The sequence below is a fragment of the Trichechus manatus genome, unplaced genomic scaffold, assembly GCF_000243295.1.
Source record: "Trichechus manatus latirostris isolate Lorelei unplaced genomic scaffold, TriManLat1.0 scaffold00062, whole genome shotgun sequence".
NCBI classification, from domain to species: Eukaryota; Metazoa; Chordata; class Mammalia; order Sirenia; family Trichechidae; genus Trichechus; species Trichechus manatus.
Genome location: NW_004443998.1, coordinates 4641599 through 4664233, shown reverse-complemented (window position 1 = coordinate 4664233; position 22635 = coordinate 4641599). Strand labels below are relative to the sequence as shown.

The 22635-nt window shown below is 40.4% G+C and overlaps 1 protein-coding gene across 1 annotated transcript; it reads right to left on the bottom strand.

The window, feature by feature from the left end:
- Positions 1–6830: 6830 nt before the first annotated feature.
- Positions 6831–22406, bottom strand: CUNH3orf33 (chromosome unknown C3orf33 homolog). Its single transcript, XM_004379170.2, has 5 exons — positions 22327–22406; positions 19220–19279; positions 16777–16924; positions 10539–10699; positions 6831–8864 (listed from the first exon to the last, which is right to left on the bottom strand). The coding sequence occupies exons 2-5, from the start codon at positions 19262–19264 to the stop codon at positions 8463–8465; spliced, it is 756 nt and encodes a 251-aa protein (XP_004379227.1). The 5' UTR covers positions 19265–19279; positions 22327–22406; the 3' UTR covers positions 6831–8462.
- Between the last annotated feature and the right edge of the window lie 229 nt (positions 22407–22635).

The window sequence follows — 22635 nt, the reverse complement described above, 5'->3', positions numbered from 1 at the left end:
CCATCCTTCTCCAGCTCTGTCCAGAACCCTCTGTTGTGATCCTGGTCAGAGCAGTCAGTGGTGGTAGCCGGGCACCATCTAGCTGTACTGGACTCAGTCGGGTGAGTAAGTGTCACTTTTAAACTTGACAAGTTTAAAAATGTTCCTTCAGACCATTTCAGGCAATTTACATCTTCATGGTGTAGGATCACAGGAGGTACGGGGCGACATTAGGCTGGAAACGTAAGTTCTGGTCAAAATGAGAATGCAATACTTTAGGGTCCACTTCATTCATTCTTTGTTTTTTTTTTTAACAAATACTTATAGAGTTCCCAATGTGAGCAAGAAACTGGGCTAGATGCTGTGAAGAGAGCTGGAATGATCCAAAATTTACTAAGGCATGGTTTGAATTACAGGACTCACTATACCTTGGTCAGAAGACAGGGAAGATAGGTAAGTAAATAATTACAATATGGTGTGACAAGGGCTAAAACAGATTACTTGCATTGTGTCGTGGAAGAATATAAGGGGCGCTAATTACTCAATTTCATTGCAACCCTTTGCCACTGGGTTGATTCTGACTCACAGTGACCCTACAGGACAGGGTAGAACTACCCCATGGGGTCTTTATGGAAGCAGACCACCAAATCTTTCCCTGGAGGAGCAGCTGATGGGTTTGAACTGCTGACCTTTCGGATAGCAGCTGAGTGCTTTAACCACTGACCCACCAAACCTCCTGTACCTCATTGCTAGTTACACAGAGATAAAGGACCATCCACAAGCTGTGTTTTGATAAGCAAAGCAAAGCAGAAAATAGAAGTAATGATCCCAATACCTCAATTTTAAAAACTTCATTTCCGTCTGAATTACTCATTGTCCTAACTTACAGAAACCTATTCATCAGGGTCTTCGAAAGAGTGTGTTAGAAGGTTAAGACCTTCTATGTGATGACATAACCCATAATATGATCAGTTTGCATTGCAAGCTAATACACACAGTCATCTGTATTTATAACAGACAAAAAGAACAAAACAATATTTCTTTGCTATGTGCAATGAACATTGATATATTCTATTCTAATCTCTTCTGTTCCTTATTTTTTTTATTTTATTGGGAGCCCTTGTGGCTCAGTGATTAAGAGCTTGGCTGGAAACCGGAAGGTCGGCAGTTTGAATCCACCAGCCTCTCCTTGGAAACCCTATGGGCAGGAGGTTTGGTTTTATTTGATTGCTTTATGTGGCCCATTAAATTGATTTCACATCTCACTAATAGGTCACAACTTGCAGCTTGAAAAACACTGCTCTGATTGTGTCCCATAAAAATGAAAAAAGCAAAGCAGTGGTGCTCAGAACAGAAGCAAGTACAGTCAGCAGGACACCTTGCACACGCGTCCTGCCCAGTAATGAGCAGATCTCAAAGCTGTACAGGGTTTCATAGGTTTTAAGATTGGGACTGGCTAGCTACCCAGGAAAGAGCCCGGATGGCATAGTGATTGTTTGGCTGTAAATTGAAAGGTTGGTGGTTCAAACCCGCCAGCAGCTCCATGGGTGAAAGATGTGGCAGTCTGCTTCCATAAGGATTTACACCTTGGAAACCCTGTGGGGCAGTTCTACTCTGTCCTACCAGGTCACTATGAGTCAGAATCAATTCATTGGCACACAAGAAGCTACTCGGGTACACTTACACATTCCTCTGGGTCAGAGACCACAATGGAGGTGTTTGCTGAGGGCTACAGGAATATGCACAGCCTATTACAAAGAAAATCCTAGTCTCATATCCAGATTTAAGGAGTTTGAAGGATTAAATCTCGGGGTGGGGGAAAGGCCCGATTGCTCAAGCTGTGGCCATTCTCAGGCTTCTCAACCCACAGCAACAGGAAGGGGCTTCTGAAGTTTCCCAGCTCTTAAGGTGGATCCTCCCCGCTGCCTACTTTAGAAGTGGTCACAGAGATAAGGGCCATCTTCCAGAGAACGGAGCTGGGGCACCCAGATGGGCCCATCAAGAAACCCACATACTCCAGGGCCGGGAGTCATCACAGCTCTGTTCAGCAGAAGACATAATGCTACTAACCAGTGACATCCTATTTTCCCTCCACATTGTATATTGGGTGCATTGACATTTGACCTTAGCTTCCAGGTCATGAAGAGTGACCTCTGGACCTGACCAAAAGGCATGCACGTCACTCAGACACCAAGCCAGAGGATGGACTTTTAAGAACTTTATTGGCTAATCCCACCTACTTATTTCCTAAACAAACCCTGCCTTCTTCCCTGTGCAGAGCCCTAGAATGATCAGTATCTCAATGCAATGTCACTTCATCAGAGTTTGCAAAACTTCAAAATTTCTAGCTAAGTAATGGCATCTTCCCGTTTTCCATCATTAACATCATTTTTTTCTATTTTAATATTTATTATTTCAACGCAATTTTAAGAGGAGGGATGGGAGTTAAATGAGCTCGAGTGGCCATCTTGAAATAAAATAATTGGTTCATTTTTTTAGACTTTTTTACTATTAAACTTGTTTTAACGATTTTTTAAAATTAGTTTCCCATTCAACAAATTGTATGTAAAGTGTTTCAGACGTTGGGTGCAACCCCCACACGGTCAGCACTCTCCCCATTTCCGCCCTGGGTTCCCCATGCCCTACAGTCTGGTTTTCCTACTCCTTCCTGCCTTCTTATCTTTACTTTTGGGCAAATGTGCCCTTTTGGTCTCATAAAATTGTTTGTTCTACAGAGCACGTTGTTTTCGGGTGTTGTTTTATAGGCGTGTGTCTATTGCTTGACTGGAAGGTGGTTTCCAGGAATGGCTGCAGTCCCAAGTCAGAGAGGTGTCTTAGGGCTACAATCATGGGGGTTCCTCCAGTCTCTATCAGGCCAGGAAGTCTGGTCTGTTTTTATTGATTTGATTTTTTGTTCTACATTTTTCTCCCCGTCTGGGGCCCTCTATTGTGATCCTACTCAGTGCAGTTGTTAAACCATTGTAACTTTTACTCCTTTTTTTTACTTTTTGTAAATTTGCGTTACTCTCCCCATGATTCACCTTCACTGAACTAGCTGCCTTAGTAGTGGTATTAGAGACCCTCCTAACCGCAGAGCCTGGAAACAGTTTCCTGCCCAGTTAGCCCAGCAGCCGCCGTCCCCTAGTGGATCTGCCGTCCCTTTCCGTGCTGGACGAGCAGGAAGGATTCTGCTGGAGCCCTGAACTTGGAAACGCTGCTGCTGGCTTCCTGAACCATCTAGCCTCTTCATAAAGATCACAGTTGTCTAAGCTGTCTTAGTTTCTTAGTGCTGCTATGACAGAAATACCACAAGTGGGCAGCTTTAACAAACAGAAATTTATTTTCTCGAAATTTATGAGGCTAGAGGTCCGAATTCAGGGCACTGGCTCTAAGGGAAGGCTTCTTCTCTCTGCTGGCTCTGGAGGAAGGTCCTTGTCTCCTTGAGCTTCTGCTCCTGGGCGATCTTCACATGGTGCGGCATCACTCTTCCCCCCGTTGGCTCACTTGCTTGTTTAATGTCTTTATATCTCAAAAAGAGATTGATTTAGGACACACTCTACACTAACACTGCTTCATTAACATAACAAAAACCAGGCATAGGAGTTAGGATTGACAACACATATTTTTGGGGGACACAATTCAATCCGTAATACTAGCATATACAACCATTGGATTTGGGACAGACTGTGCCAGCAATATACCACTCTACAGCAGATAAGAGCCCCGGTGGCGCAGCGTCTAAAAGCTCGGCTGCTAACCAAAAGGTTGGCAGTTCGAATCCAACAGCTGCTTCTTGGAAACCCTATGGGGCAGTTCGACTCTGTCCCATAGGATCACTATGAGTCATAATTGACTCAGTGGCAATGTTTGGTTTTTTTTTTTTTTTTTTGTTCACAGCAGATTAAGTTACGTTATCCCGGCGAGTGACCCGTATCTCAAAGCTGCAGACCTCATCTTGATGAGCAACCAAATAATGCTGGATAAATGCAGACGATAAAACTCTTGGCACAACATTATCTGCCTGCCAGATAGTTAATTCTCCTAAGGCACGTTTTGCAAGTGTACCAGGTTGGCATGAGGTACTGACTGGGATGTTTGGTGAACTCAGGGAATTACAGACAGAGAGGGAGGAACAACACAGAGAGCGTCACTGTGGAAGCCATGCCCGATTTTCCTCAGAAACACGTTTTAAAAACATGGCATTTCCGGCAGGAGACCCCCCCCTCCCCCAACTAGGCTTTCCCAGTGGTGGGAAAGGTCAAGCTGATTTGGAAGGTTTTATGACCAAGAGATATAAGAGGAGTGGGAGTAAGCGGGAGTCAGAAAGTTAAAAGTTTGTGAAGCAACAATGCCTTCACATGGGGGAGAAGGAAGATGTGACAGTTGTACTTCACTCCCCTTTCTACAAGACTGAGGGTGCCGTGTATCCTGTCCCCACTAAGTTGGGCGATGGTGATTGTCTCTTTTCTGAAATCTGCTACGTCACTGGACCTCGTTTTCCTGCGAAAACAGAAAGGGGCATGATAGAAACAGCAAAGATCAAGTGCCTGGAGGATAGCCTACATTAGTGTCACTTAGCTGAAGAACATGAGTTTCCTGTAAGTTGCACCGGCATGATGCAAACTGGCAGCACTTAAGCAGACTTGATAATCCTCCCTCTCCCATGATGACCATATTTTTACTCCAGTAACGCACACATTGTTTGCCAACTGCTCCCTCCCCCCACAAGATACTTTCATAATCGCTATGCCAATTGTTTTTACATGTTGCTGTAAAAAAAATTAGCATAGAGCACTCATGAAAATACCTTGTAAGGGAGGGAGAAGTTGGCAAACAACCGTGGAAGGCGCGTTATCTTATGGTAAATGGAGTGATTAAGCCCAGCCCCATTCCACAACCAAACTCCTGTGTGCACTTGCTATCCTAGATGGTAGGGATCTGGCAGCAAGAGGTTGTGGACTTGACTGCCTTGGGAGTTAAGGAGGTGGGAAGAGAAACAAGGTAAGGATTTCCCTAGCTAGGGACAGTGATGGGGAGCCCCTAGAGATTCCTCATGGAGTAGTAACTATGGCCAAATGTGCCAGAGAAAAGCCAGCATTTGGACACCTGCCTTATGAATGGAATCAACAGAAATATCAGGACAATAAACAGAAAGCAGAAAGTAAGGAGACATTTTCCCTCTCTGAATACTGCTGGAATGTGCTTTCAGCAGCCAAATGATGATAGCGTTGGTCATATTTATAGGCATAGTTTTCATTCTTCTTCCAAGTTTTGCTCATCATTTATTATGATAAGGCTGGTGTTGCTAACAACATTTAATATATATGATTGGAAAATAAAAAAAATTAATAAAACCCAAAAAGGAAATATGAATTTTTAAAAAACAGATTAAAAGAGGAAAAAAAACACAAACAAAAAAAAACCCCAATCCGTTAGAAATCAAGTTAGAAGAACTAAGTTTGTTTGAGACAAATATATTCAAAAAGTAAGAGGGCCTGGGTATTAGTGGATTATTGCTGACCATATGAAATGAGCTTGTACTGTAAGGATGATTTTAGCTGCAAGTATGTGTTTATGTCAAATCTTCAAACCAACTCAAAGTGGTTTTAAAAATAAAGATACTATCTCACATAACAAGAAATTGGGGAACAAAGCAGTTCAATTAAATTAGAAATCAATAACAAGATACCTAAAAAAACTATTTGGAAATTAATACACTATTAAATAATTCATGGGTCAAATATGAAATCACATGGAAAATTAGAAAACATTTTGAACTGAATGGTAATGAAAACACAACATACACAAATCTATAGGATGCAGCTAAAGCAATGTTTAAAGAAAACTAACAGCTTAACAGCTATGTTAGAAAAAAAGAAAAGTCTAATATCAATGTTCTAAGGCTCCACATTAAGAACCAAGAAAAAGTAGAGCAAAGTAATCACAAACTAAGTCAAAGGAAGAAAACAGTAAACATAAGAGCAGAAATCAACAAAATAAAAAACAGGTGGACAGTAGAGAAACAAAGCCAAGCACTGGTTCTTTTGAAAAGATAAACAAAATTGACAAACTTCTGGCTTGACGGATCAAAGAAAAACAAAGAAGGGAGAGAATACAAAATCATCTATGGTAGGAATGAAAAAGGGGTGGATCTGACAAATATTAAAAGAACAATAATAAAATATTATGAATAACTGTATGCCAATAAATTTGATAATTTAGATGAAATGGACAAGTTTCTTGATAAATACAACTGACCAAAACTGACACAAGAAGAAACAGAAAACTGGAATAGTCCTTTATCTATTATGTAAACTGAAAACATTAAAAACCATGCCAAAAGTAAATTCCAGGTCTAGATGGCCTCAGTGGTGAATTCTATCAAACATTTAAAAAAGAAACAACACAAATTTTCACAAACTTTTTCAGAAAATAGAGGAAAGGGTCATAAGATCAACTTATTTTATAAGGCTGGAATAACCCTAATACTAAAACCGGAAAAAGACTATTAAAAAAAAAAAAAAGAAGAAAAAATCACAAGTGAATATCCCTCGTAAATATAGACACAAAAATCCTTAACAAAATATTACCAAATCAAATTCAATAGTATAAAAAAAGGCTAATGTATCATGACCAAGGGAGATTTATGCTAGCAATGCAAGATTGATTTAACACTCAAATATCAACTAATGTAATTCACTGTATTAACAAAGGAGGAAAATCACATGATCATTTCAATAGAGGTGGAAAAAGCATTTGCCAAAATTCAACACCATTCATGATTGAAAAAGGAAATCAAAACAAAACCTTCAGCAAACTAGGAATAGAAGGGAACTCATCAACCTGACAAAGGACATATTCAGAGTTAACATCACACTTGATGATGAAATACTGAACATTTTCCCCAAGGGACCAAGGCTAGATACTTACTTTCATTACATCTGCTTGCTCTACATTATACTGGACTGCACACGGCAAGGAAAAAAAAAAAAGCACGAAGATCAGAAAGACGTAAAACTGCCCGTATTTTCTGATATGACTGTCTACAATCTCAAGGAACCTCCAAAACAATCAACAGAACTAGTAAGTGAATTTACCAAATTGTATTCTTATATAATAGAAGCAAACAATTGGAAAACAAAAACAAATCAGAGGCTTCATTCACTCAGTTAACAAACTGCTCAATGTCTATTTATGTGACAGGATTACGTAAAAGAAGAATTTTTTAAAAAATAAGTATTTCCCACTAATCCAAAGATTCCTAAAACAAGCTATACTTCAATGATCTTATTTTTAAGAATAAACTAAAAATACATTATTTATTTTTCTTCCATATACAAAAAAATTACAATCGTATGTATACATGTAAACCTGCAGTGATAGTGGAGTCAGTAACTTCATACTACACAAACATTTCCGTGTCCCCCGTTGCTTTTTCTTTTTGGTAACAACAGGTAGAAATCAGCCATTCTTTATTACTAGTAAGGGTCTAAGTGACCTTCTGTAACACAGTCCCCAAATCACCAGCAGATAGGAAGTAGTTGGGAGAGAAGACGTAGTCTCAAACATGAAGAATAAAGAGTCCCTTTATTATAAAGTTGATAGAACTGGGAAACTAAAAATTCTCTTTCAACAAAAATTAAATACGGCTGCCCAAAATGACACAAATACCACAGCAGTTAAGCTCTGCAAACATTTACACTCCGTACTGGAACCTTCAACTGGCAGTTTTTATTTTTCTTAAATGCATATAAAATTTACATGAATCACAATTTAATTCTGATATGTCGTTTATACTAATCACCTTGGTAATATTTAAACACTGTTAGACTACTGACTTGGGAGTTAAAACTGGGGCCATTACTGCCTGGTCCTTGAGTATAAAGAATGTGACCCTGCTGGAACAACAAGGACTCACAAGGACACCTCAGTTGGGACAATCTTGGAAAACAGCTTTTAGGGAACCTGGTGCATAAACCAATCTTTAAAATGGAGCATAAAAGACCCACGTTTCCTACTCTTATCTTTTCCTATCAGCATTTAGTAAGTAGTAGGAGTTGCTGCACCACTGAAGACTCTGGCTATCAGCACTAAAACCTGGACCAATGATCATTCAGAAAGACAATTCAAAACGTAGAATCACAGTGATTTGGCAGTTTTTAAGCCAATCTGTGAAAGCCTGAAGCTTTTAATGATTTTACCCATTTGTAATGTTGATGTATACTGAAGACTCTGTAACCTTCTCTGGAAGCGGACAGACGTGGCTCCGGCAGCATGCTCGTCCATTTCCCACTTTTGCCTCATGGAACATGTGCCAAATAAAACCTTTCTCTTTGCTTTACTATTAACTATGTGGTGATTTTACACTGGCTGCTACTACTTTGATCATTTGGGGAAATTTCTATTCCAACTCCATGAAAAATATCCACATATTTACAAATTCTGCTCTTTTTAAAGTAAGTCACCTCCAGGCTTAAAATATTTCACTCTTTTCTACGAAAGTACACACGACTCAAAAGTTCTCTGAACTTCAGTATTAAGGTGTAGTTATTCACGTTTTCTTTCCAGGTCTTGTAAGTCCTTCTAAGTTTGTCATAATAACTTTCTTTTTTCAAGTTGAAATTTGATCCAATTTCTTTAAAATAACTGTCTTTTTTCCATATTTCTCTCCAGGAACCTTTGAGTTTTTCCAAATAACTTTCTTTTTCAGATTCTTCCTTCCATATTCCTTCTCCTTTTTTTAAGGCTGTTAATTCTGCTTTAAGCAAGTTTCTGTGAATTGTCCAGTAGATTTTAGAATCATAATCTAGGTCTTTAACAAGAACGGTTTTACCAAGGCCTCTTCTCAAAATTTCTTCATTCAGGCTCACATTAAAATATCCACCCTTAAATTAAAAAAAAATAACACAAACCAATAAATTAATAAAACCGTTAGTAGACTGACATCTTTTTTACCTTAAAATCAGTCATTCAGTAACTTTAGTCCTCCAGAGAAAAGCCAAAAATTTAGAGCAAAAAGGTCCCGAAGAGTGGAAAACAGCTATTGCTAAAATCCAAGATTTTATTACTTGAAGAGACCTCTGCTCAAAGTCTAATCGGCTCTCTTGTAACTCTTCACAGACTCACTGGTCTTACCCAAAGAAGCAAAGACACCAAACCCACTGCCATCAAGTCTTCTGACGCATAGCAACCCGACAGGGCAGACGAGAACTGTCCCATAGGGTTCCCAAGGGGCGACTGGTGGATTTGAACCGCAGGTCAGCAGTGGAATGCTTAACCCCTGCACCACCAGGGCTTGGGTTTCATGGTTTGTTGGTTGTTGCTTGGAGGGGGTGGGGCACACAATATCGGGACAATGACAGGAGCAAAGGAGACAAACTAAAAAGCAGAAGAAAGCAAAACAGAATCATCAATGAGGTTGGGTATTTCAGTGTTTATAAGGGCAGTGGCATGTAAATACATGTTTTTAAAAACTTCCGTTGAGATAATTAAAGTAAAAACTGTGCTGGTCCTTGCTTGACTCTTCATTCTTGAAGAAATTTCACTCATGGAATATCTCACACTTCCTAATGAAACCGAATAAATAAGACTGTTTTCACTGATTTACAGTGTAAAGGAGAGCCTGCTTAGCAATTTCTACAGTTCTTCGGGGATTTCAATCTAATAAAATTAATTCCAAAAAGTATTAATAACTTAACAGCTTCCTCAGAAAAGTAATTTAATTAAATTCTAAAATGTGAACACTCCAGACTTAAACTGGCAGACATTTTGTTAAGATCCTCTAAAGGAACAAAGTAGCTTTTGTTCCTTTCAACGTAGTAACTTTCGACACATGAAGGTAAATTAGTAAATACAGTTTTAAAGGGTTTATCATAATTTTTCTCTATTTTTAAAATTCTGAGTTTATTCCTTTGAACCAAAATCAGAATAATTAAAATTCAATTTCACACATTAGTAAAATTCAGCAGAAGTAAATTACCGTAATACGCCTATAGCAAATTCTGTCACCTTCTAAGAAACAATATAAAGACATGTGGTGTGGGATCCAGAGCCAGGAAGAGCTGGGCTTGAATCCCACTGACTACCCTGACTATTCAACGCACTGGCCTTCCTGGAGTCCCTCCTATAAATGGGAAGAAAAGCAATGATCTCACAGGGTCGTTTTAAGGATAAATGACATAATACACCCACAGTGCCTAGCTCACTGTCTGGCACGTGGCAAACACTGAAATATATCACAATTATTTCCACCATTCTCATAATCACTTCCTTTGTGTTTTTTTTCTTTTTTTGGTAACTATATTATACTCTTCAGCCTAAAAGAGAAGCTAATATTTTGTAAGGCCTGTGGGATGCTTTATATAATCTTGTATTATTAAGTCACTTTTAAACTTAAGATGCATTTGCTATGAGTCAGAACCAGCTCGACAGCACCCGACAACAGCAACAAACAGAAAAAAAGATTCGTGAGGTCTCAATATGTATTCACAGTTTTAATAAATGTTTAAATATAAAAATAAGAATAAAGATATTCCTAGCTATTTCTTCACACTACCTACCTTCTTCACTAACAGGTAGCAAAAGAGTGCTGAGTTCTCCCTTCCAAGAAGCTGGAACCACAGTAGTTGGGACGGCTTCAGCTCTCTCTGCAACCAAACCCTCCCAGCGAGCGTGAGTTCTACTCCAGCCAGCTTAACCAGCAAGGCACCACGTGGCTCCTCTGAAAGGTCAGGTAGAAAGGAGTTTAGCTTAAGTTGCAAAAGCAAATTCCAAAGTAATGTGGTCCAAACTAACAGCTGAATATAATGTTATATCTATACATACCCAGACTCTCTACATGTAGGTTGACTTATTTCTATATTCAAGTGTAGGACTGATGCAGTAAAATTACAAAACCCATTTTAATAACTTGCAGAACAAGATGTGAGATTTAACCAATTCAACCTTTTTAAAAAAATCCTTCCGGATTTATTTCTATGTGTACACACAAAGAGCTATAGATATCTTTTAGTAAAATGAATTCTTATTACCAATAGATCTATATAAACTACTTTTTTACTTAACTTATTGAGGATATCTTCCCATTTCAATAAATACTGATCTACACCAATGTTATTACTTTTTGATACATTTTGTGAAGCTGATTTCCAGACAGGGTTTTATCAATTTATAATTCAAAGTAACATAATATTAAGAAGGTTTCTTTACTCAAACCATGGATAAAATTTTAACCAGGATTTTAATTTTTTTTTAATTGTACTTTTGATGAAGGTTTACAGAATAGTTTCTCATTAAACAGTCAATACACACATTGTTTTATGACATTGGTTAACAACCCCAAGACACGTCAACACCCTCCCTTCTCGACCTTGGAGGACTTTTTTTTTGGTGAAAATATACATAGCCAAAGTTAACACCATTTCAAAAGTTTCTACATGTACAATTCAGTGACATTGATTACATTCTTCCAGTTGTGCTGCTATTCTATCCTTTTCCAAATTATTCCATCACCATTATCTTCAACTCACTGCCCCCTAGGCTTCCCATCAAACCTTTTGCAGGATTTTATTTTTTAAAATGTTCGTAATTTTCAAAAAAAGGCTCATAACAGCTGAAAAAAATGTCCTTTTTAAAAGAAATTATACATTTAACATGTAGTGAGTTTTTGTTAACATAGCTGAAAGTATGAAGTTAACTTCATCTGTTCTCTAGGGAAAAAACTGTACTTGAATTCAAGAAGGTACACTAGAACCTTGTTAAAATATTATTTGATAATAAACAAATATTTTCTTTAGGACCTGGGCTTCCTGAAATCTATTCAAGGGTTTCAGTTAGGGAAATATCAAAAGGTCTTCTCATGTTGGCACAGAAATACCAAGCTACAGTGGACACTTGAGGAAGTGTAAGTAGGACGAATATGTTTTTAGCAAAAACTCTGTGATACAGGTAACACGTGAACTAGATGAAGGTAGAATCCAACAGATACTAGATGAATTGCTGCTACCTAATGAGTTAAGGGATCAAAAACTGGAAATGGGTAGCCCATGAATCTAATTCAACACTATCAACTTTAGGTGTTAATATCTTAATTCTTCACTTGACAAAAGATCACTGGGTTTCTTTAAAATTACCAAATTCCCCTCTGAATATTTAAAACACAATGCAGTCAATAAGAATTTAACAGTAACTCTTCGAGGGGCAAATTACTGAATAAGTTAAGCTGTACCTGTATTTTCTCCAAAATGTTAGAGCTATTTAAAAAAAATCAATGTTACTTTTAAAAGTCTACAGGTTCTAATTTAGGTTTTGTATTTCTGTGATAGGAATCACTTCATCTTCCCAGACCTTCAATAAAGTCTTATACACACATTGAAAGAAAAGCCCAGTTCACACTGGATGGGATGACAGATTATGCTAGAAGGTTGGGAGGGGACAGTAACATGGGCTCATGTGGGTATCCCAAGAGCACTCTGTGGAAAAAGGTAGACCTGCGTGCTGCAGAACAAACAGAGGAGGGGGAGACTCGGGAGAGTGAGCATGCCAAGCAGGGAGAAGACCATGGGCACCTGGGAAAATCCACAGACATGAGGTAGATCCTGAAGCAAACCACAGCCAAGTCTGTTATATTTCTGCTTCACAGAGATGGGCAGGAAATCATGACTGAATATTTGGAAGGTTTTTAGGTAGGACATAATACAATAGTGACCGATATGTACCCTAGGTTTATACAGTATCATATGTGGATTCATGACAATGGACAACTTCATGAAACAGGGGTATCACACTGCCAAAAACATTATTTTTTACCATCAGGGATGTGAGCAGCTTTGGACAACACCCCTCTAGAGAGCAGGTTTGTGACAACTGTAGGCTCACATCCACTGTTTGCTACTATATGCTGAGATTGTAACGACAGAACAGGTATTCAGTAAATATCGGGAAATGTTTCAACAGATTCACTTCACGAAGTGCTTAAGCTACATTCATATACACCGCCGATAAAACCGTGGGAGAGGCTGTCACAGAAGAGGGCATGAGTTAAAGTCTTGGAAATCTTCTAACCCTCCTGTGTGATGGTGAGAACCACGGTCCGGAGCTGGAAACACTGTTCCGCACGCCAACGCACCTTCCACTACCAGGCCACGTAGCCTTTACGCTGCTGCAGAGTCGTCTGAAGCAAAGCATTCTAGTTAGAACGGCCTCGTTCCAGGGCTTGAATCTCAGCCCTCCTTGCAAGAAAGTCAAGAGTGCATTTCTATTTTATAGATCTGGTAGTGAAAACAGTGAAGGGAACATATCCCACTGCATTCGAGTCGATTCCGACTCACAGCAACCCCATAGGGTTTCCAAGGCGTAAATCTCTAAGGAAGCAGACTGCCACATCTTTCTCCTGTGGAGCCACTGGTGGTTTTGAACCGCCGACCTTTTGGTTAGCAATTGACTGCTTTAACCACTGCACCACCAGGGCTCCTTGAAAGGAACCTAGGAGCTTTCAATTAATAGCTACTTAAGAACAAAGAACACGACGTCACTGAATTGTGTGTGACAAATGCTGAAACGGCAAATATTTCGTTGCATGTATATTTACTACCAAAAAAAAGGGATGCACAAAAGCTGAAAAAAACAGATTATGCTCTAGCATCTTGTTACATCATCCAAAACGGTGCTTTGGTGGCAACTCTGCAGTTCTAGAACCACTTTACAGGGAAACAGGTTTCACTTCTCTACATGCAAAACGATCTTTCACGGGAGCAATTTCTATCCGTCACATACACAGCATTCTTAGTGCCGTCGTGACATTCGCACTGGTTAACACCCACGGAGAAGTGTAACACATACGTCCACCTGTTTCTTTCACTTGTGTATCTCTATACGTGGAGTTCTCCACCAAGTGGCAGAAAACGTTTTCTAGCTTTGATTTCACAAGTCACTAGCTAGCTAGTCTTAGCACTTAACCTCTATATACACTAGTAAGTGGGGGAGAAAAGGAAAGGTGGGAATTAATGCTTTCTAAAGGTTCCTATTGGCTCTAAAACTCCCGTTCTACGTACTAACACATTGTTATTTATGAAACCCATTAAAAACACGCACCTCTGCCAATTCCAGTACCGAGCCACTGCCTGACTCCAGGCGACCGATTCCGCTTCAGTATCAGCCCTGGAGTTGTACAAGGCACAGCCTGCGCTGCCAGAGATGCTGGCCTTGCTGCCTGAGCTCCAGAGAGTCAGGAGAGATTTAAATTATTACAGCAACGGAGAAGCTAAGGGACCTGTCAAGTGTGAACCCTGCTTGGAGCTCAAGTGGCCCCAAACGAACACCCTAGGTAATTTCTCTTCAGGGAACAACACTCATTCAAACTGGGAAGTTCTGCTTGAACAATCAATCATGTCAAGTATGTTTGGGAGGGAGATCACTTTTACGCCTTTACAGTTATATCTTGTTGAACAGAGTGATATTCATTCATCTGGGATAAAAAGAACCCTTTTTCTTCATAAAGTTAAAATAAAGTTAAAATAATACTAAGATGATTTTTAAACAGAACTAAATTGATCCATTCGGCAGATTTCAACAAGTCTGTATTGGCTAACGGGTATTTTTCTAGGCACTGTGAATATCAAAATAAATAGGAAAAGGTCCCTGCCCACCAGGAGCTCATAGCTGAGTGGGGAATATTTATCTAAACATGTAATTATAGGAAAAGATGAATAAACACTATAATCAAGGTGTGTATAAACTGCAGTAAAGACAAAGGATAACTCTGCTTGGAGTAAAGGAAAACTTCACAGAAGGGCTGACATTTGAGCTGAGTCTTAAAGAACAGGAGACTACTCGGCCAGTAGCAGAAATGAAGTCTTGATACATGTTACAGTATGGACGGAGCTTGAAGACATTATGTTGAGCGAAATAAGCCAATCACAAAGAGACAAATATTGTATGACCTCACTTATATAAAAAAAAAAAAGAAAAGGCAAATGTATAGAGACCAAAGCTTATTAGTGGTTACCAGGGATGGCAGGGAGGAGGAAACGGGGGTTAATGGTGATGGAAAAATCACATTAAGGGTAGGGTTGCACAGCCGATTATTTTAATTGCTGTCAATAAGTTGTACAACTGTAAAAATTTGAACTGGCAAAAGCTGCATAATAGATACATCCACAACAACAAAAACAGTAGCCGCTAAGGCTGCTCACCTGCAACCCAACACCTCATGGAATTTGGTTCCTTGGTTTGGAGGTTTAGGGTCACGGGTTCATCATATCCCAGTTAACTGGCCTAATAATGTATTTACTGCTTCTATTCTACCTCCTAGTTCGTTGCATAGTGCCTGGGGGCTTAAAAGCTTGAAAGCTTCCACTCAAGGCACAAATGGTCTCTATTTACCTGGAGCAAGAGGAGAAGGAGAGTCAGGAATAGGAGGATATGGAATGTGCGGCTAACTGCCTCCATGAACAACTGCCTCCTTTGCCATGAGACCAGAAGAACTGGATGGTGCCCGGCTGCCATTACTGAACATGTTGATCAAAGATTCCACAGAAGAATCCTGATCAAAAGGAGGAAAATGCAGATCAGAATTTCAAATTCTCATCGACTCCAGACTTCCTGGTGCCATGAAAGTTGGCTGAATCCCTGAAACTACTGCCCTGAGATATGCTTTAAACCTTAAACCAAAAATATCCCCGAAGACGTCTTAAAACCAAACAGTAGTTTACCGTAACTAGTAAAAAAAGGTCAGCCTTCAGCATTATGTAGTTTTAAGAATTGTCTATATGGGATCAAATTGACAACAGCAATTGAAAAGATTAGAACCTTAGGGGGCAGTAAGTTTATGTTAATGGGGGAAGAACAACTCAGAAAAGGAGAGTGGGAATGGTTACACAACTCGAAGAATGTAATCAATGTCACTAACTTGTACATAGAGAAACTGCTAAATTGGTGTATGTTTTGCCGTGTATATTCTCAACCAAAAAAGAAGACGAAGAACCAACAGGAGTTCATTCCACAGGAATCCAGCAGCCAGGGCACTCTGGACAAAGAACCGTGCCTAGGGACACCAGAGCATGTGTAAGCAACAGCAAGGTCTGTGTGGCTGAGGTCTCTGACATGAAGTTATGAGAAACACCAATTGCAACAGGAAAGATCTGCCCTGCTCACCTCCTCCAACTTCATTTTGTGCCTCTCATTCCCTTGATCCCTGTGCCCTGGCCACCAGAGCCTTCAAACAGCTTGTCACAAGGGCCAAGCTCGTCCCCACCCACACTCTTTCTAACTAGCCCTTCTCATTCTTGGGGTCTCTGATTAAATAACTCCTCAGGAAGGCTTCCTCTGACTACTCCATAAAGACTCTCCCTCTCCACAACCCTCAACAGTTCTCTACCCTGGCACCCTGTTCTTTTCCTTCACAGTTCTCAGGACAAGTTTTCATCTGTTTGCTGTCCATCTTCCACCTGGACTGTAAGCTCCCAGGGGCAGAGAGGCCTTGCTTGTTTCACTCAGCATTGTACAGCTAGCTTAGAATCTACAATGTAACACTGGCTCAGTATTTGTGGAATGAACGAGTTAATGCCTGAATGAAAGACTGAATGAGTGAATAAAAACAGCAGGGAAGGAAGAAAGGAAATTTGGAGCCAAATTAAATAGCTCCTTTTACGTTAAACCAAGAGTTTGGACTTTCTCTCACAGACAACCAATGGAGAATTGTCACAAATTAAATGACCTTTTTTGCTATTTTATCAAAAATACCTCATAAAAGAATACTACAACAGCTATTTAATCTTATTATTCTTGCACCTTACTTACTTTTCCAAGAAGATATAATAGGTAAAGTAATAGGAACATGTTCAATTTCTAAACCATTTTCGGTTATTCGACGTAATCGTCCACGTAGTTTAACATTCCTTTTTATAAATTCTACTGGAATATCTGAAGAACTTGTGAATTTTGATGCCTGTTGGTTTACAAGGAGAAAAAATAACATTTTATTATTTCCATTTTAAAATAAAAAAGTCAAGCTGTTATCAAAACATTTAACAAGACATAACCATCAAAAATTTTACATTTCTTTCATAATTCTACATTAATACTTCAATATAATTTAATCAAAAGTTTTTATAGGACTATTGTTTAGAAATCATGATTCACTATTTTACTATTGCAAGCTACTATAAAGAGAACATTAAATAGAGTACTACCTTCTAAAAGCTTATATCCTCAAACTCTGACACATTTCATCAAACAACAATGAGCATCTGTGCCTGGCACCACACAAATCTAGTTAAACAGTCACCATCCTATTACGTAAATGCGTAATCTATTCATGCTGGTATTGTCAGAAGAAAACTACACAAAGCTGAATCAAATTAAATTGTTATTGCTGTAGTTAGTTGCCGATGAATAAATTCTGACTCGTGGCGACCCCATGTGTGCAGAGTAGAACTGCTCCACAGGGTCAAGGCTGTGACCTTTCAGAAGCAGAACCCCAGGCCTGTCTTATAAGGTCCCTCTGGGTGCGTTCAAACCTCCAACCTTTCGGCTAGCAGTTGAGCACTTAACCATCTGGGCCCCTCAGGAACTCCCAAAATAAATCCAAATCCTTAATCAACAAGGTTTTTTGTTTTTTGTTTTAAACATCTTATAAAAGAGGCAAATTTAAAAAAAAAAGAAGGTCAACATGAGGAATTTACTTCAATACCTAACACCAAGATGCTGACCCTGGGGCTTATCACCATTTTATGCCTATGTCTCCCATACAGACCTAAGCCCTATGTCATCAGGTCAGGGACCCACTGCAGCAGCCCCCTACCTCCAGACTTTTTGGGACATGAGAAAATTCAGCCACTGTTAGCTGGGGTTTCCCTTACTTGCAACCAAAGTTATCCTAAAATCCTAAAATAATACAGAGTATTTTTATCCCCTAATGTTCCAACGCTCCTTTTCTACGTCCTTAGTTAGTCTGTCCTTAGTTAGTCCTTCTCATCACTGGTTAGTATCATCAAAACCCAGGAACTCTAAAAAAATTACACCGGAACTAAAGTGTAAAGTGAGTAACTTCGTAACATGTAATATAAATTTATAATAGTCAATTAAGTAACTTGCACATATCAGTAACGTGCCTAATACTGTATAAACAGTATCAGGACAGGAAAGTCCATGAGAAGAAAACTAAAGCAATAAACAATAACTGGCCTCTGGTTTTAATATTACTGAAGTGAAATGTTGAACTATATACTGAAAATAACAGAGATTAAAATAATCCATAATTGAGTCACGTATTTTTTAAAGAGTAACAAGAAAAATGACCCCTCAGTATTATTCCGACCTAAACTGTTCATCAGATCATTTAACCTCTTGACAAATTTAAAACCTTCACCAGACAAGTACGTCACGAGCATATGGATTATCAGGTCAAGAAAAAGCAGAATGAAAAGCACTAAAGTTCCATTCTAAAAAAATATGTACCTATGCTAAAAAATATTGAATGACTTACGAAATCACAGAAGTGTTATAAGAATGCGCCTAACAGATACAGGGTTAAAAATGAGTTCAAGGCATTACAAAAATTTTTTTTAGAGGATGAGAAGTTCTAAAACTAGACTCAGGAGAAAAGGCAATAGCTGGAAAAGATGGACAGCAGACTAATGCTGTGAAGTGAATGACCACACAGAACAGTATGCAGACAAGAAATGAAGGAAATAAGTATGCACAGAAGCAATCCGTGCCAGTACTCTACACGACGCTGAAATTACATTCCACAGCAAGAATTAGTCATATAAAATATACTTTTAAATCCTGAATTATCAGATTTCCAAATATGTCTATTATTAAAATATTAAAAGGGCCAAAAAATACACTAACTGCAAGCCTAACCTATTCAGTACTAAGCAACATAATTCAATTATGATCCAATTCTACAACTCCGACAGAAACTTTTGAAATCATCTGCAAAGTCTGAAACACAAATTTAGTGATTATACCATTTTAGCAAGCTAAATCCTTTTCTGATTCCTTTTTAATCACAAAAAAAAGTGATTATGGAAATACAGGTTTTGCAATTACTTTCCATGAGATCCTGTGGCTGTGCTACTTTTAAACCAAGATCTTAAAATACGCCCATTATTCTAAAGTACTATTTAAAAGCTTCCAATATAAGTAACAAAATGATATACTGCTGGAAATAAAAAGTGGTAGGCATAAATCAACTGTTCGCTGCTTATCATAATGCCTTTTTCATTCTGTAACTTACCGCTCGAACACTTCTCAGAAGTAACATTATTCCAGCTACGGCCATTCCAGTGCTGATGTTCTACAGAAAGAGATTTAAAGATTAATTCTCACTAATTATTATTTACAATAATGAAGTACTAATTAAAAGTGCGGAAAAAAAAGACCGTCTTCTCTGTATCTCTGTCCCAATACCACATATCCTTTAACTGAAGGCCCACCTTTCCCAAAAAAATTTGACTACCCTCTCACCCATTAATCTTGCCGTCTTTTAACTTTTATAACACTCCCAGTCTGTTCCAAGCAATCTGGTATGCGCAGTAATTTTGATGTACTTGTTCTCTGTTGATTGTACTGCTTTAACCATAGTTCCCTGAACGCATGAACTGGTCTAATCCTTCTTTTGCAATGCCCACAGTAAATCCAACTGTCGAAAAAACCAGACGAACCCTGCTGCTGTCAAGTCGATTCTGACTCACAGCAACCCTACAGGACAGGACAGAACTGCCCAGGAGGGTTTCCAAGGAGCAGCTGGTGGATTCAAACTGCCAACCTTTCTGGTTAGCAGCTGAGCTCTTAACCACTACGTCACACCAGGGCTTCAAATCTGACCATAAGCCTAAGTTTACAGTGGAAATTTAAGTATTTGGCAGAATACCTTATCGTTAAAACCTTAAAATACAGCACCTTAGCAAATATATGTAGGTAAATGGTTGGGAAAAATACTGATGCAAGGATGTGGAGAAATTGGAACCCTCATCCATTGCTAGTGGGATTGTAAAAGGCTGCAGCTACTATGCAGAACACTTTGGCGGTTTCTGAAGAAGTTAAACATAGAATTACCGTATGATCTAGCAACTCCACTCCCAAATACACACCCAAGAGAAGTACAAACTGAATAGCAAACAGACGCTTCTACGCCACATTACAGCACATTGCCAAACAATGGAAACAGGCCCAAACGCCTAGCAACAGATGAGTAAAACCCAAAAACCAACTGCCATCAAGTTATTCCAACTCATAGTGACTCTACAGGACAACTGCCCCGCAGGGTTTCCAAGGAGCAGCTGGTGGATTCGAAGTGCCAACCTTCTGGTTAGCAGTCTGAGCTCTTATCCACTGCGCCACCAGGCTCCAACCGCCAAACAGATAAACAAAATGTGGTATATACATATAACGGAATGTTACTCAGCCATGGAGAAACTGAACTCCTGATAAGTGCTACAACATGGACTAACTTTGAAAACATTATGCTGAGTGAAATAAGCCAGTCACAAAAGGACAAATACTGCATGATCCTACTTATATGAGGTATCTAGAACAGGCAGACGTATACAGACCAAAGTGTATTAGTGGTTGCCGGGGGTGAGTGGGAGAGGGAAAAGAGAACTCAATGCTTAGGAGACCCTGGGCTTCTGTTAAGGATGATGGTGTGATCTGGGACTGGATCAGGATGACTGTCAACATGATGAACGTGTCACTGAAATGTAAAGATTGCAGAAATGTCAAATGTTTTGTTACATACATATTTACAACATAAAAAGGAGAAAAAAACGGATATTCTTGAAGTGTTTCATTTGAATTGAAATAGAACAAATGAGTTTAATTAAAAAGAATCCTGCAACTTCCTAAAAAAGTGATAATCTAACGTATTTTCCTTCAATATACACAACTAGGTATACAAGAAATAAAGTTGTAAATATACACAAGGGTACAGTGTCGGGAATCTGTGATTAGGTTATTTGGAATAACACGATTCCTCCCGAATTCCTTCTCAGGTCACTTAATTTCAAACAGCCCAGGCATTCACTCCTGCTTAAGCGGAAGAAACAAGGACTCGTCAAAGAACACACACAGATCTGGCATTCATCAGAGCTACAAATATGTATCCGGGTCTTCCTAAGCGGCAGGTACTACTTTAAGGGGCCGACGCTACAACTGAGAGGGAGAACAGACAAGCCCCTGGCCCCCGTGCTGCTTGGCCGCAGAGTATTTGCAAAGCTCACCCTCCGCAACTTCTCGGCCAAATTTTAAAAAGTTAACCACTCCTTCTGAACACACTCTCTTCACTTTCCCAATATCCCTCCTCCCTCACTGCCTGCTCCTTGTCTTCGCTGACTTCTCCTTTTCACTGCCCTGATTCAAAGCGTTAGGATGACCCAGGTCTCAGTTGTAGGCCTTTTTCGGTACCTTTTCTCATTTGCTCCAGATGTCATTCAAGCCCACGGCTTTAAATACTACCTAAGGTTTATGCAGCTCACTCCCAAAGTTCTATATATCCAGGTTTGATCTCCCTTCAAAACCAGTCTCCTATCCAGCTGCCTAAAACGGCAGCTGCAATACCTATTAGAAGTCTAATGAGCAGCTTCAAATTCACACATCTCCCTTTAACACGTATCTTGAAGTTCATATGTCTAAAACGCCCTCTAGATTTTCCCCAGCAAGGCATTTACCCCAACCTTCCTCCACCCAGCGATACCCCTCTTCCTCTCCCACGCCGCAGGGCTCGCCAGGGCTCCCCGCAGGCACCTGACCGCCCTGCCTCCTCCCTAGAGCACTATCCCCACAGCAATCAGATGATCTTTGCAAACATCGCTCTACAGCTTCTCCCCGAAGTGTGGATTCAAATTACCCGGCCCTTGTTGGGTGGTTCATAAAGCAAAACCACTCTTCCTGGATGATGTCAAAAAACTGGAAATTTTTTTAGTCGATTTAATTTTTTAAAACAGCATTTTGAAAAAAAATTCTTATAAAAGCAAACAAACAAAAACCATGATCAGACGTCGTCCTTTTGCTCAAGCTCCAGTGACCTCAGAAACCGTTCACCAAGGCACCTACAGAACCGCTTGGCCCCCTTCCCAATGCTCTAAAGGACCCGCGGTCCCCGAACATGGGCTGCGTCGAGCACTCTGCGGGATCCAGAAATAAGGCACATGGGCCCCCGGGCTGCCGCGCGCCCTCCGCAGCCCTGTACTGCGACCCCCGCCATGTCGCCCCCGCCCCCGTGACACCCCGTCCGTCCCAGGTCTGGCAGGGCCCACCGCCTGGGCCTCCCTGGGACACGTCTCCCTCCGGCTCGCTCCGCGCCCCCTGCGCCCATCCCCTGCCCGGACGGCGGGGCTGCCGTACCCGAACGAGGACCAGGTGGTCGTCGGCCCACTGCGCCACCCGCGCCACCACATTGGGGGCCGCTCCGTCTCGGCCCTGCGGCGGCGAGGCTGGGCCACCCGGCCGCGCCGCCATGTTCCGCGCCCTGCGCGTCCGCGCCGAGGGGGGAAGGGGAGGCAGCCACTCGGCCGGCGGGGGACGGAGAAGCGCGCATGCTCTTCGAGCGGCGGGGGGGCGCGCGCTCCACGGGTGAGGAAGGAGGGGCGTGCTCCTCGTGCGGCGGGGGGCGTGCTCCTCGGGCGACGGGGGTCGCGCGCTCCACGGGTGAGG

Coding starts and splice junctions, on each gene's coding strand:
- CUNH3orf33 (XM_004379170.2), bottom strand. CDS start 19,264: ATGGCCGTAGCTGGAATAATGTTACTTCTGAGAAGTGTTCGAGCG. Junction 16,925..19,219: donor TTCTGAGAAGTGTTCGAGCG/GTAAGTTACAGA, acceptor GTAAACCAACAG/GCATCAAAATTCACAAGTTC. Junction 10,700..16,776: donor TATTATATCTTCTTGGAAAA/GTAAGTAAGGTG, acceptor CTGACCTTTCAG/AGGAGCCACGTGGTGCCTTG.